Genomic DNA, 13256 nt, shown 5'->3' with positions numbered 1-13256 from the left:
ACATGAGATTCTCTTACTTTCAGTATTTTTGACAAGGTTTGCATTTTTGAGTCGGGCATTTTTATCAAGGACAGTCTGCGGTGCAACGATTCTAGGAACCGCTGCTAGCCACGGCGCGGCCTGGAGCGGTTCCCTCCTAGGTACTGGTCTTATGATTATGGTATCATAAATCGAGATCCAATCGCACCGCTTTCTCCCAAAATTCCGGTAAATAAATGGCGTTAGAGAGTGGATTTTCTCATCATCAAATGCGTATTTGCAAGATTGCAAACATTATCGAACAAATAGAAGTGTATTAACATGAAAACTGGAAAAGGCAGATTAAAAAACCCAGCCCACGCAGGGCCGGCTTTGGTTGTTTATGACGGCGGTGACATTTATGTCAGTCTCGTGTGATCTCGTATCATAGCTACAGATCATACACGTGCAATGCCAGTACTCGACGCATCCTCTTGAACTAGGGAAATATTGCGGAAATGGATATCTAATTTATCGAATATGCGAGATAATATTTACTGAAGAGTTAGCTTCTACCACTAAAATTTTTCTCAGACTAGCGTTAATAATAAGGTTAAATTGTTTTCGTGTAATACGTATGCATTTAATTGTGAAATAAAAATATGATTAAAACTATCTCTAAAGACTGGGCGAATTTCAGAGTGGTGATGCTTGCCAATATGCTATAAAAACATTCACCAACGGTAACGTGTGATTCCAATTACTTGCAGAAAATATTCAAATTAATATTCATGGTTCTTTTGTAAATAGCTTTTTTCATACACAATGAAACCAAGATGGAAGCAGTATCTATCTTTGACAGCAATGCTTCTAGTCTCTGTTACCATGGGACAGCCTGCAAGGTGAGGTTTAAATGTTTGAGCCTTTTGGAATACATGTTTCTTATTCGCTACTCTGATTTAACGGCTAAAAATCAACTGTAAAGAACCGCATTAACTTCATGATCTTTATCTTTGCTCATAGTTAATTTCGCTTGTAGATTTCAGTATTAGTCATGGATATAGTAATGAGTGCTAACACATGTGGTGTCACTGGCAACCAGCTTATTTTTCTGAGTGATTCATTAAACTCACCCCTCTTTATTGGGCAGGTCGAGCGACGCAGCGAATGCGGGTTCAGCTCTTGACAAAAACTCCAAGTATGAAGCAGCCGCGGGACTCAAGGAAACCAAAACTACAGCGGGAATTCCAAAAGAGAAAGGTAATAAATTACTTAACAAGAACCATGTGTAAAATTGAGGAAATTATAAATTGTTTAACGGATAACGATGGTGGTTTGATCCGGTCGTTTTACATGAGCTATTTAGCCTCCATATGAAAGTATCAAAAATGCTACAATACAAAGCGTTTTCAAAACGGAAAATACGAGGTATTAAGAAAAGTAATGGCTTCGCTGTATCTTTGCTCGTGGTATTTTTCACGTTCCGAGAGTGACCATAAGATTACAAGATATCACGTCAAGCTATGCATTGCATTACCTAAACTATCGAATGACATCATTGTTCCTGTGCTCCTGTAAACAATATATTAATAAAACAATACATAATTTTGGTTCAATATCATCTCGCTTGAAGGTGTTCACGTCCTGTTCAGAACTTGCGGAGCATTCGTCCCTGAACAAATTTCGATAGGTGCGAAAAAAATTTTTTTCCCTGAGAGCAACGAGCAAATTTACACTGAACAATGCACATAATGAACCGCACGTATAACATATTTAAAGTCGAATCACATGACTGTTCGCAAAAATCATAAAGAATAATGTATATGAATGAAAAATTATCAGTCAGAAACGTTTGCTTGAGCCAATTTTTGGAAGAAAAGGCGCTATTGTGCCCGCCATGTCCGTCCGCCCGTCCGTGACGCTCTCTGTCACTCACTCACTCACTGCAGTGACACTGATCTAATTTTTAGCGCATTTTCTCATTTATGGAAAAAATGCACTATTGTGCTCGCCATGTCCGTCTGTCCGTCCGTCCGTGACTTCACGTTTTCGTCGCCGAGAAAATGCGCTCTCCGTCATCACTGCAGTGAGACTGATCTAATTTTTTGTGTATGGAGCCGTAATAGGTGGCATAGTAGGACTTGGCACCATACAACTTGATTGATGATTGGTAAAATTGATGATGATGGCTGCAGGTTTTAGGTGAGAATCCGCCACAACAATGAGGCTGCAGCGGCAAACACTTTCATAAGATTTATGTGAGAATATTTTCCTCTCGTTTTATTGTGATAATTTAAATTGATTCTTTTTGCACGAGATAATTCATACATGTAAATATTAATAAGCTAAAAAAATGTCTCGTTAATTAGAAAATTTGAAAAATGTTTTAGTTTCATTACAAAGAAAATATTATTTGAGAGCCACTTCAAAAAAGTTCACTGTATTCTGGATGTACTCTTTACACTTTTACAGCCTTCTATAGTAACTATACAGTTATATCGCTCGACGAAAATGAATTTTTGGAAAATCTATGTTCCTTGCTCCACAATACGGACTATGATTAAAATTTTGATTAGGAGCATAGATATATATATGTATAGGTATGATTATGCAAATCTACTTCAAGCATTACAAAGGAAAGGAATTATTCAATACGATATCTCATGAGCTCTAGAAACCAGGCTCATTAAATGCGGAGTCAGCATCGTTCGACGGAAACGTTACCCGGAAGCTTTGATTCTTGAATGTTTTTCTCTAATTGTTTCTAAAGCAACGGTTTCATAACTTCATATAAAAAAATTGCGATGATTTTGCTCTTGCATGATATCGTTACGAGTGATGCGTTTAAAATTTAAAACACAATAATAAGGCCATTTTAATGCGGCTGTTCATGTTTTTGTAGCAAAATTATATCCAATATTGTTTAAAATTGTTCGTATCTTGGCCTTCTCCATGACCTCGACGTAATTTGAGAAGATTTTTTCTTCTGATTCTAAATCTGATCCAAAGGAGAGACGAACTTAATTAATTCTTAATTAATGATATTAATTAATAATAAATAATATCATTCCGTTTATTTCTCTCAGCCTTAGTTTGATTCTGCAATAAACGCGAGTTGCATAATATCTGGTGCCGGCCTTTCACAAGATCCTGCGTGCAGGTTACATTGGTTGAAAATTTAGATGTCTTATACGAGATCGGCGGATTACGTCGAAACAATTCACTGATTCACTGAATTGAATATTATTAATCCTATCTGTGGTTATCTTTTTCATTTTTTAGATTTATCCCATGGCATTTTTCATTGACTATTTTATAAGTACCATCGCTCTCGCATAGACTAAACAAATGTGCACAGAGCTCAACAAAGAATTTCATGTGACGATAAAGTCCCGACGTGGCTAATTAAGACGATATTGATGAACCGCATGACCCCGACCTAGTGGCAGCAAAGTTGTTATTGACGCTGATTGACGACGTGAGTAAGCTTCACTAAATTATGTCTTTCATGCGGTTTTTTTATTTATTTATTGAGATCTTCGTGAACACGAACTGGACAGGCTATGCAGTATCTATAATAATAAATACACTATAGACTACCAACGTCAGGCCCACAGATACTAAATTAAAATAAATATTCACTCAACTCAAATGCATTAATTGTTCTGAACTGCAAATTTTCGCCGTATTTATTTAATTTTTCGACAAGTATTAAAAATTTCAGTTTAATGAGAATTTCTACCAATGTATTTTCTCAGTTTGCAACAAATTTTTCGAGCAATTTTTTGTAATGCTGCAAAAGAAGACCTCTGAAATTCTTACGATTAAGGTCGTCTGATTCAGGCAGGCATAATACTTCGGGTATATACTCGGGTCATACAGGGAATTATATAACTCGAATGGAATGACTAAAAATATTATTTTGAATATTGATAAAAATATTTATTTTGAAAATAATTGGTTTGCTTTATTTTGCAGTGAAATGTCACGCGCGGAATCTGCTGCAGTGTGGGAAGGCTGCTTTAGAGAAACTATCGAAGAGCAAAGACAGCGACAAGAAGATGAGATGTCTCATCAGAGAGGTATTTAAAAACAGTTTAAGGTACACTTTGTGATTACTTCAGTACTTATTGATGCTTCGGCAATTTTCAAATAATTGAATTCGAAGAATAAACGCCTGAATTCGTCGGAAGCCATTTCCGCTTCGTATAATTTAAGAAAAGTTTCGCTCAATCTTCCCCTGCGTAAGTATACAGAATAATATTAGCAGAAATTATCCTAAAGGTACGATTTTGTAAATATTTTAGTCTTTCAGTTAATCAAAACGGGGTTAAATTTTATGTCATATTTGTTACGGTCAAAACTCATTTAATTTGCACTACGGCATGGGGTAAGGCTTGAATGCGTTCAGTTCCACACATATAGTCAAGTTACCATTGAAGAATTTTGTTTTTACTGCACAACTTCTTACTTTGAATCGCAAAAATGGCCTATCCTGATAATGTATATGTTTTAATCCAGTACCATATTGCACATGTCTCCAACCCCGATAGGAAGCCCACAAGTGGCAGACGATATAAGCAGTGGCTCCCAGACTTCATTTTCGAATATATATGGTGAATTTACTTATCGTTTTCTTAGCTTCAAGAAAACTAATTATCTAAGTATTCACTAGTAAACTCTTGGATGCTCACAGGATTTCCTGACGTGCATGAGTGCGGAGCGCGAGAAGACCTGCCAGGCGGCGCAGGAGGCTGCAGACGCTAAACCCTACCGTGAGCCCCCGGAGGTGACGTCGCTCAGGAACGACCTCAGACGCAACTTCAAGAACTGTGTTCTCAGCTATTCCAAACTTGATGGAAGTTTAGGCTTGTGAGATGTCAGTTATAATGATTAAGATTGTTTGGGATTAGGAACACGTAGGCAACTTATTAATGATGCGATGATTCTAGAATTTTGAGATGTTGATTGATTTGTTTATGAATATTTTGAGAAGTATAATAAATATGAGATACTGGATTTTTATTTCATTGACTCCAGTATTCATAGCTCAATTTTCAGTCGCCGGTCGTCATGGATGTCGTAATTTATTGTAGCCGAGGGTCAGGACCATGCTTTTACCGAGTCTAATGTATGCAAATATGGATTGACGTATTCATATTGATGTTATACAAGCCACAAGTTCAGAGTCTAGTAAAAATCTGGATTTCGTGCCTGTTTCACACAAGTCCCTTCATTCTATTCCATAATCTAGTGAGCGCTATCACTTCCTTATTTGCTCAGTCATATATAGGGTGTTATGAAGGTTAGGTCTCTTCAATCTGCACGAATGATCTTAATTGCGTCAAAAAGTGCATAGCTATTTAGACAAACGCTTGATTTTCCTGTGTGGGTCATTACTTTGTGGGTCATTATTTCTCTCATTAAGCGTTTGAATGACTTATGGAGGAATGGAGGTGGTTGATGCAAGTTCAAAATCCAGATGCGGTCGTTTGAACTAGAGTGGTCCAGCAATTTTGAACTAGAGTTGTCCAGGAAAACATTAGTGTTTTCTGAAAGCCTTCGCTTTGAATATCTTTTTTAACACTCCAAAAAGTTCTCTCAACAATTGTTTTCATTTTTCCTCTGACCTGCTCTTGGCAGGTCAACGATGGACATGTGAACTTGAGTATACCAGCATAGAGCGCGTGGGTGAGAAATTAGAATTCCCTTTGATAAGAATGAAGAATATATCACGAGCAGACTGCTACTAATTTGGTGATGACGCAAGAGGGAAACTTTGTTTGGAAATTAATTACGACTGCAGATATCAAATAGTGTTTTTTTCATAAGTAGTACAATATTTCCCTTGAGGACTGCTCGAGGAGCCTAAGCAGAATCGCGAAATTTTTAATAAATTGCACGCGATTGTTTGGTGCATAGTACCTCAACAAGCTTGCATAAGAAACGTATAAATGCTAAGAGATGAAGGAAGAATATCTCGGTTCAAGACGATGTACCTTGCAAATCAGAGATACTTTGTCCAATCCCAAATCAGACTTAATATTGCCAATTTAATTACATTTATTTGCAAAGGAAATTAACGTATTTCGGTAACTCTCGCGATACAATTGATAATGAAAACATAACATAACGAACTATTTTGATTAACAATTGGTAACTCTTATGATGGCAAACTTTGATTTAATCACTCAGTTTTCATTGGATAACTAACTTAATTAGTATGAAACAACGGCTTAAATAAAGCTTTACAAACATGCGAGTCCACATGCACAATAATTGCGGACGCGTTATAACTAAATATCAACTAATAAAATTAATGTATTTCACATCATAATGCTCAAATCTAAGTAGATATAGAGTACTATTTATAACACATACAGTTACACATTAATCACGATTTGCATTCGATGCGAACGTTGAACATTCCTCAGACACAACGATCACGACACGAACGCTAGAGGCGTCCAGCTTATGTAGCGTCGGAGAATTGCAACTCAGTACATGCGACATGAGTCAGAACCTTCGCCATTAGTCAGAACCTTCGACATGAGTCAGAACCTTCGACGTGAGTCAGTACCTTCGACTTGTGTTAGTACCTTCGACGTGAGTCAGTACCTTCGACTTGTGTTAGAACCTTCGACTTGTGTTAGTACCTTCGACGTGAGTCAGTACCTTCGACGTGAGTCAGTACCTTCGACGTGAGTCAGTACCTTTTATATATTATGCACAACTTTTTCTGCTTAACAGTGAACCTCTACCAATTTGTATAACGCGCTACACTTCAGTAAAATATCATATATCACATAATGACCGTTTCAAATTAGCTTCAAGTCTGTCGGGCGAAGAGCAATGCTTTCGGCTACATTTTTGATGACAAAGCGTGGCGGTCGCACACTAGTATACAAGTCGTTCACTTCTTAACAAGTTGCAGGTAAGAATAGTTGTGACTGTTGCATTCATGTTTGTTAATCTTCTAATATTTTAATTACATAACAAAAAAGACGGGACACCGAAAAAATGTTGCTTGAAATCTGATGTGCTACGAGTGCAACGGTTGTCGTTGAAATCTCTTGGAGGAACAATGGCAACATTTTAGCTTTTGAAGTTCTTCAATATTATGAAAACTTTTCTGCGTTTGGTACGTGAGTTTTAAGAGTCATCGATTTCAACCTTTAATTTTAACATTTCCAAATCCATCTTGATTGCAATGTGCCCTACAAATCGAACTTAAAATTTTCGCAACTCGAATTCCTAATGTAAATTACCTTAAACGCATTAAGTGTTATCTTAAATTAAAGTATTCAAATGAAAGATCCATTTTAACAAACTAAATTGCGTACATCAAACATAATAATTACGATGAAAACTTCTACTCCTGAGATTTGCATGCGACTCCAGTGACATAAAAAGAAAGTAGCGATGGCGCACGAAGAAAATTTTAAGTAGCGAGACAATCTCCGCAAAAATTACGCTGGCACTTAACACAGTACGATTCATGGACTATTTCTGGTTAGCTAAGAGAATAAAGCGCAAAATTTAGTTCCATTTCTAAAGTGATTGGCAAGAATTTGGTCAAAATTAATTGCTGAAGACTAACTGCTTGAATAACACAGAAAACCTAGCTTAAAATAGCAGTAGCTCCGTAATGAAAAGGTAAAAAGGGCCTTTGTAATAAACTTTTTTCCTCTCTTCATAGCGAACGAATGAAGATGAATTGAACTGAGCACTCTCACCGTGCGAGGACAAAGTAAAATATACATTATACTGTGAATATGCTGAGTCAAAAATAGACTTCAGATAACATTTCTTTTATCATAGCTTTACTCGAACAATGTTGGAGTTAACCTATTCCTAAGGTCGTCATTCACTTTGATAGAAAAAAATAATAATAAAGAACTGAAAGTTCATTGAATTCGAGATGGATATCGGACTACTAATAGATAAAAATAAGTGGAGGAATGGATGGAAAGAAATGAGACAAATGAAGTGTCCCGCAATCGCAACATGCACTCCCGTTGTACACAGGAAGTAACTACATCAATGATCAAACGCATAACAATCCTTCAATACAAAGACAACATTCGAGACCAGCTTAATAAGTCAAACTATTGAATACAAATGGCGACGGAATGGTAACAATGTTGAGCTAAGAAGAATCACTCTATTCTACACAATAACACAACTTACAATGCTTCTTACATCACGATACGGTGAAGTGCTTCAACTCCACCGTCTTCCACAGGAGGAGGTTCATCTAAACTGGAGAAAACCTCGCATCCAACCGAATACTGGCGCATCCAATCCAAACCTCGCACCCAATCGAATACTGGCGCATCCAACCCAAACCTCACATCCAATCGAATACTGGCGCATCCAATCCAAACCTCGCACCCGATCGAATACTGACGCATCCAACCCAAACCTCGCATCCAATCCAAACCTCGCATCCCATCGAATACTGGCAAGACGGACATCGTGAGTGAATGCAGTCCTTCGAGGGTATCACACGAACTTCGATAGGCCATTCTCTCATTTGTCTAAGAATTATTTACAGCCAAATAAAATTAAATTTGAATTAAAATTAAAAAGAGACCAGAGCTTTAAGCTGTCTAATGATAATTAAATTCTTTTATGCTGATTGAGGGAATAGAAAAATTCCCTGTTGGAGCTTTCTTGTCGTGGCTACTAACCATACTTGCACCTGGCAATTTACAAACCATAAATATAGGACAGGAAAAATAATATTTGCCAAGAATGAGAGATGGCGCAACATGAGAATAGTTTAGAGCAGCCTCTACTCGTTACTTTTTACACAAGAAGCTAGAGTCTCGAGAAAAGAATAGTATTATAGTAAACGAAAAATAATCACATATTTAAACTACACATCATCAGCAAATCAATTCCTAGAACTTGATGCTTGGTGATTCTGTGAATAAGATTGCAATTGAGGTTGAGTGCCCGAATCTCTGGGTGTAGGCGCCGATGGTCTGCTAATTGGCAGAAGTTTCTGGATGTCAGTTTGGTTGGCCGATGCCGGCAAGGGAGCTCGTCTCCTCTCTCGACATCTTCCTCGCTGCACGGGCGTCTCTTGCATCTCCCACGCTGCGACAGGAGCTTGAGACTCAGCTGCAGATTGGGATGGCTTAGTAGGGAGGATACCTAGAGGCAAGCATACGTGGTATGGGACAAAACCTTCGGCGCCATGAGCAGTGCGGACGTATAACCAGTCACGGGTCTTGAATACAGCATTAACTATAACCCCCAGAGGTAGGAATGGTCTAGAAGGGCCGGCATTAGTTTGAGTTCGTCTCATGTGATGCAACCGTGTGGGTGATGCTAGAACCATTGGTAAATTAGCAGGCTGATTAGCTGAGGAATGACTCAAAAGTGCTTCTAAGTCCTCTACTTGATAACCATAGTTTCCTGTTGATGAAGATACTGGCTGATGATGACTGTAATTTCTCTCTTCAGGAGGATTTTCAAGTGCAACCGCTGCCGGCGGTGGTCCGCAAGGATCCCAATGTCTTTGGTCGACAGCAACAGGCGATGCTAGTGGAGGTGGAGACGCGATTCCTACAAGAGATAGGCAAGTTGATGAAGGAGACGTTATTTGAAGTGGAGGAGGGGAAATAGCTTGGGGTGGAGATGCCAAGGGAGAATTTGCAGATGGTGAAGACGGTTGAAACGCTCGAGATCGAGTTTGTCTAACTCTGTTCGCAGATGAACATCTAACACGTCGGTTCTCAGCGTCTTTCCTACCCCCCCTCGGCTCACTTGACATGCTCCTAAATCGGGCAGTTGATGCATGATCGCTAACTTGAAGTGTGTTGAATGAAACACGAACATCTTCAACGTTCAACGTTGTTTGTGGAACGAACGCAGTACTCGCGTCACTAACTGGTATAGCCAAGTATCTCCCATCCGTGTCCGAGGGGTTTATATAATTAGAGGCATAACGACTATCCGCATTTTCTGGCTGATTTCCGTAGTGTCTCAAATTCAAATGAGATTCGCTTTCAGAAGCAGCATTCGAAGGTAACTGATAATATCGATGTTTAGAATCGGATTCATGAGACGCATAGGAACAGTTAGGCTTAGTATAACGGCTGCACGGATCAGCGTCTTGGTAAGAAGGCGCGTACTGTACAGGGTAACTGCGAGTGCTGTCCTGATACGCAGTACCGTCACTCCTCCACTCGCAGCCATGAGCCCCGAGACCTAAAGGAGTATATGGTTGTTGTAGCTGTTGGTGCGAACCTCGTTGTAGCGTTCCCAACGATTGGTTAGGAAAAACCTGAGACGGCGCTTGATTAGAATACTGAATATGCTGTTGATGTGTATAGTGTTGCTGTGAGGAAGCTTGGTTCGGTTGGTAAAGCGAGGCATGGTGTTGTTCATGCTGAGGATGCTGTTGCTGAATTTGCTGCTGTTGCCAGGATGTAGCTCGAGTGGTCGAGTGCTCCTGATGTGCCAACATGGCGTGACCGGCTAGAACATCGGGCAGACTCTCGTCCGCACCCAAGCCAGGCAACACCGGTCCAGCACTTGTCGTCGGAGTACTACCGCTCGCAGTACTTGTCTGAAATACAGGCAGCATTAGTACATTTACTTTCAAAAAGATCAGATTATTAAAGATTAGATCAGTTGATTATTTGTCTACGGATGCAATAATTTTATTTTTTTTATGACCTGGTAAAGGGATTTGTCAGTAGGCAAAAGATTAACCCGCTCTTCACCGATACATTTACCACCACAAATATCATTGAGATGTGCCTGGTAAATAGAATAGTAGTCAATAGACAAATGCATCAATTCTGGTCTGAAGTATGGAGCAAACTTACAGTAAGAAAACGAGTGATTTTTTTAAATGAACTAAAATTGTTAGGAAGTCTTGAGAAATAAAGGGTGAAACCTTGCTTCTAGTTTTGATCTATTGTAAACATGTGTCATTTGAACTAAGCAAAAAAAAAACAGGCACTTCTTCAGCTTCTGAAAGCCGTGACCAGGAATGATAGTGAAAGAATTTTTATTCCCTTTGATCTTACTTTCGTCCATATTGATTATTGTTACCTTCCAATTATTATAGTTCTTACTTATTTTGGAAAGGTGCAGCTGTTTTGATACAGCAAAATCCAAACATTGTTTGGTTCGGTTGGTTGTCGGAAAAATCTTTAGCGATTTGATAAAATCTCGACTTACCGTAGCGGTTCGCTCCTTTTTAATTTTCTTTGTATTGCCCTTCCAGATGTTCATTGAGGGAAGGATATCAGTCGTGGCAGCCTCGACCTGTGACGATCAAGTGACCATTTTCACGGACGACTTTTTGGCATCGAAAATACGACGCCCGTCCGTAGATCGAAGCACCACTCTTTCAGGAAAACTTTCAGTAATTTTAATATCAACAATGCTTGAAAATTTGTGTGAAAATTTTTGAATTAGTGTGTGTAAAAGAGAGAAGATAGACTACCTGTCAAAATACAGAATAAGTTTTAGTTGAAATTTAATACGAAATTGAATATAGGAATTTGAATATAGGATTCAAATTCCAAAAACACTTTCCAAAAATTATGGCTTACGATGATTAGTTTCCTAATTGAGTTTTCAGAACTAGTAACACAAACAGTTTAGAAAAATATTTCACGACCCAAAGAGGAATAGACTACTGATACCAGAATCAATTAAGAAGTATTTTGAAGTAAAAATTCCTTTAATTAATTTCAAACATAATGAAATAATCGTCAGCGGAAATCTATAAAGGAACAAGAGAATGAGTGCCGTATTTTAATGCAGGTTTGAATACTATTCATCTCAGAAGATAAATAGGTGCGTTCTAAGCGTCCAATGGCAATATGATTAAACTCAGCTTCACAACAACGATGTTTAAAAATGGCTCAAGAAAATACAAACCACAGCAACTGTATATACCTCCCTTGTTTGATACAACGACTATGGACCAAGGAATGAAACTACAACACAACAACATTACTGCAGCAATCGCCGTCGTATTTTCACAATCTCTCTAAATTGCAACGCAGTCTAAAGTACGAAAAACTTATTTAATTTGCTGGTGTATTAGGGTCCATATTTCTACAAACCTGATGCATTGAGTGCATTCCTTAATGTGCTTGAATCTAAATAAATATCTAAAACTACAAAGGAATGAGTTTGCGTAAAAAGTTAATTATTTTAATTGTTTGTTATATCATTTATTTAATTGTGAATAACAATGTCTCGAAACAATATTAGGCATAGTGTGGAGAAAAAATAAAAATTTGGCACTCATATATTTTTCTGTATTCCTCACCACCAGATGAGCTGAGTCCAATTAAATTGCCATGTCAAATAATTATAGAAAATTGATTAGACTGCGACACAACCAACCGAATTTACTGGACCGAAAATAATTTGGTACGTTGCGAAACTCATATATCTCAATACCTTTGAGGGAAATTAATAAATTCTCACGCAAAACTCATAAATCGATCACACAACAAAGGATATTGCGGTTCTGAGCCAACCGAAGAAACGAACCGAATTTATTTTTGTCGTGCGGTGGTCATCGAACACACGATACGTGACAGCGAATCTGAACTGCCATAAACTTTTGGGTCGGATTAACGGCACATAATTAATTAGAACAAAAGAACTCATATTGACAACAAATGAACATATAATCGGGTCTATCATCCATCAGAACCTTCTAATGAAAAGAAGAAAATAGTCCTGTGGCCCAAAGGGAATTTAAACAGACGATAAGCTGGGGCGAAAAATTTCACCGGAAGATGAATGAATTCGAAAGATTATTCTTCCTAAAAATCTGCGAACCAGATTTTTTCCTTCGAAGCCTGGGATTTTCAATAATTACTCAATCGTGATGAAAATCAGACTATAAATTGCCACCCTCCCATCTATGTGGAAAAATCTGATCTAAAATCTACTTCTTTTCGTGGCTCGGATGCAGTATGCCAGACAACGCATTCAGTATCATACACAGTATGTAGAGTAGCAGTGCAAAGTAGTCTATTAGAGTAATTTAATCCAATTAATTTATTTTGATTAATATTGCAGTAGTTATTAGCGCCCTTTCGAGCCGTAATCGCAGTGATGCAGGTTTATAAGGGTGCAGTGGCGCAGTAAGCACTTCGGCACAGTAGCGCAGCGGTGCAGTAAGCGCAGTGGTGCAGTAAGCGCAGCGGCGCAGTAAGCGCAGCGGCGCAGTAAGCGCAGCGGTGCAGTAAGCGCAGCGGTGCAGTAAGCGCAGCGGCGCAGTAAGCGAAGCGGTGCAGTAAGCGCAG

General features: G+C 38.5%; 2 protein-coding genes across 4 annotated transcripts; one reads left to right on the top strand and one right to left on the bottom strand.

The window, feature by feature from the left end:
• Window positions 1-647: 647 nt before the first annotated feature.
• Window positions 648-4977, top strand: LOC108671734. Its single transcript, XM_018159303.1, has 4 exons — window positions 648-860; window positions 1109-1218; window positions 3937-4040; window positions 4655-4977. Exons 1-4 carry the CDS (start codon window positions 784-786, stop codon window positions 4832-4834), a joined length of 471 nt encoding a protein of 156 aa, XP_018014792.1. The 5' UTR covers window positions 648-783; the 3' UTR covers window positions 4835-4977.
• A 782-nt stretch (window positions 4978-5759) lies between these two features.
• Window positions 5760-11431, bottom strand: LOC108671743. Of its 3 annotated transcripts, none has more exons than XR_001930835.2 (3): window positions 11161-11431; window positions 8402-10540; window positions 5760-8345 (listed from the first exon to the last, which is right to left on the bottom strand). XR_001930835.2 is itself a non-coding variant. In XM_018159316.2 (2 exons), exons 1-2 carry the CDS (start codon window positions 11212-11214, stop codon window positions 8858-8860), a joined length of 1737 nt encoding a protein of 578 aa, XP_018014805.1. In that variant the 5' UTR covers window positions 11215-11431; the 3' UTR covers window positions 5760-8857. The 3 variants fall into 3 exon arrangements, 1 of the variants encoding a protein (XP_018014805.1); XR_001930836.2 differs by having other exon boundaries at window positions 6560-6576; window positions 6615-10540; XM_018159316.2 differs by having other exon boundaries at window positions 5760-10540.
• Window positions 11432-13256: the final 1825 nt, after the last annotated feature.

The sequence above is a fragment of the Hyalella azteca genome, unplaced genomic scaffold (assembly GCF_000764305.2).
Source record: "Hyalella azteca isolate HAZT.00-mixed unplaced genomic scaffold, Hazt_2.0.2 contig5344, whole genome shotgun sequence".
NCBI classification, from domain to species: domain Eukaryota; kingdom Metazoa; phylum Arthropoda; class Malacostraca; order Amphipoda; family Hyalellidae; genus Hyalella; species Hyalella azteca.
This window is presented reverse-complemented; position numbering and strand designations above follow the sequence as displayed.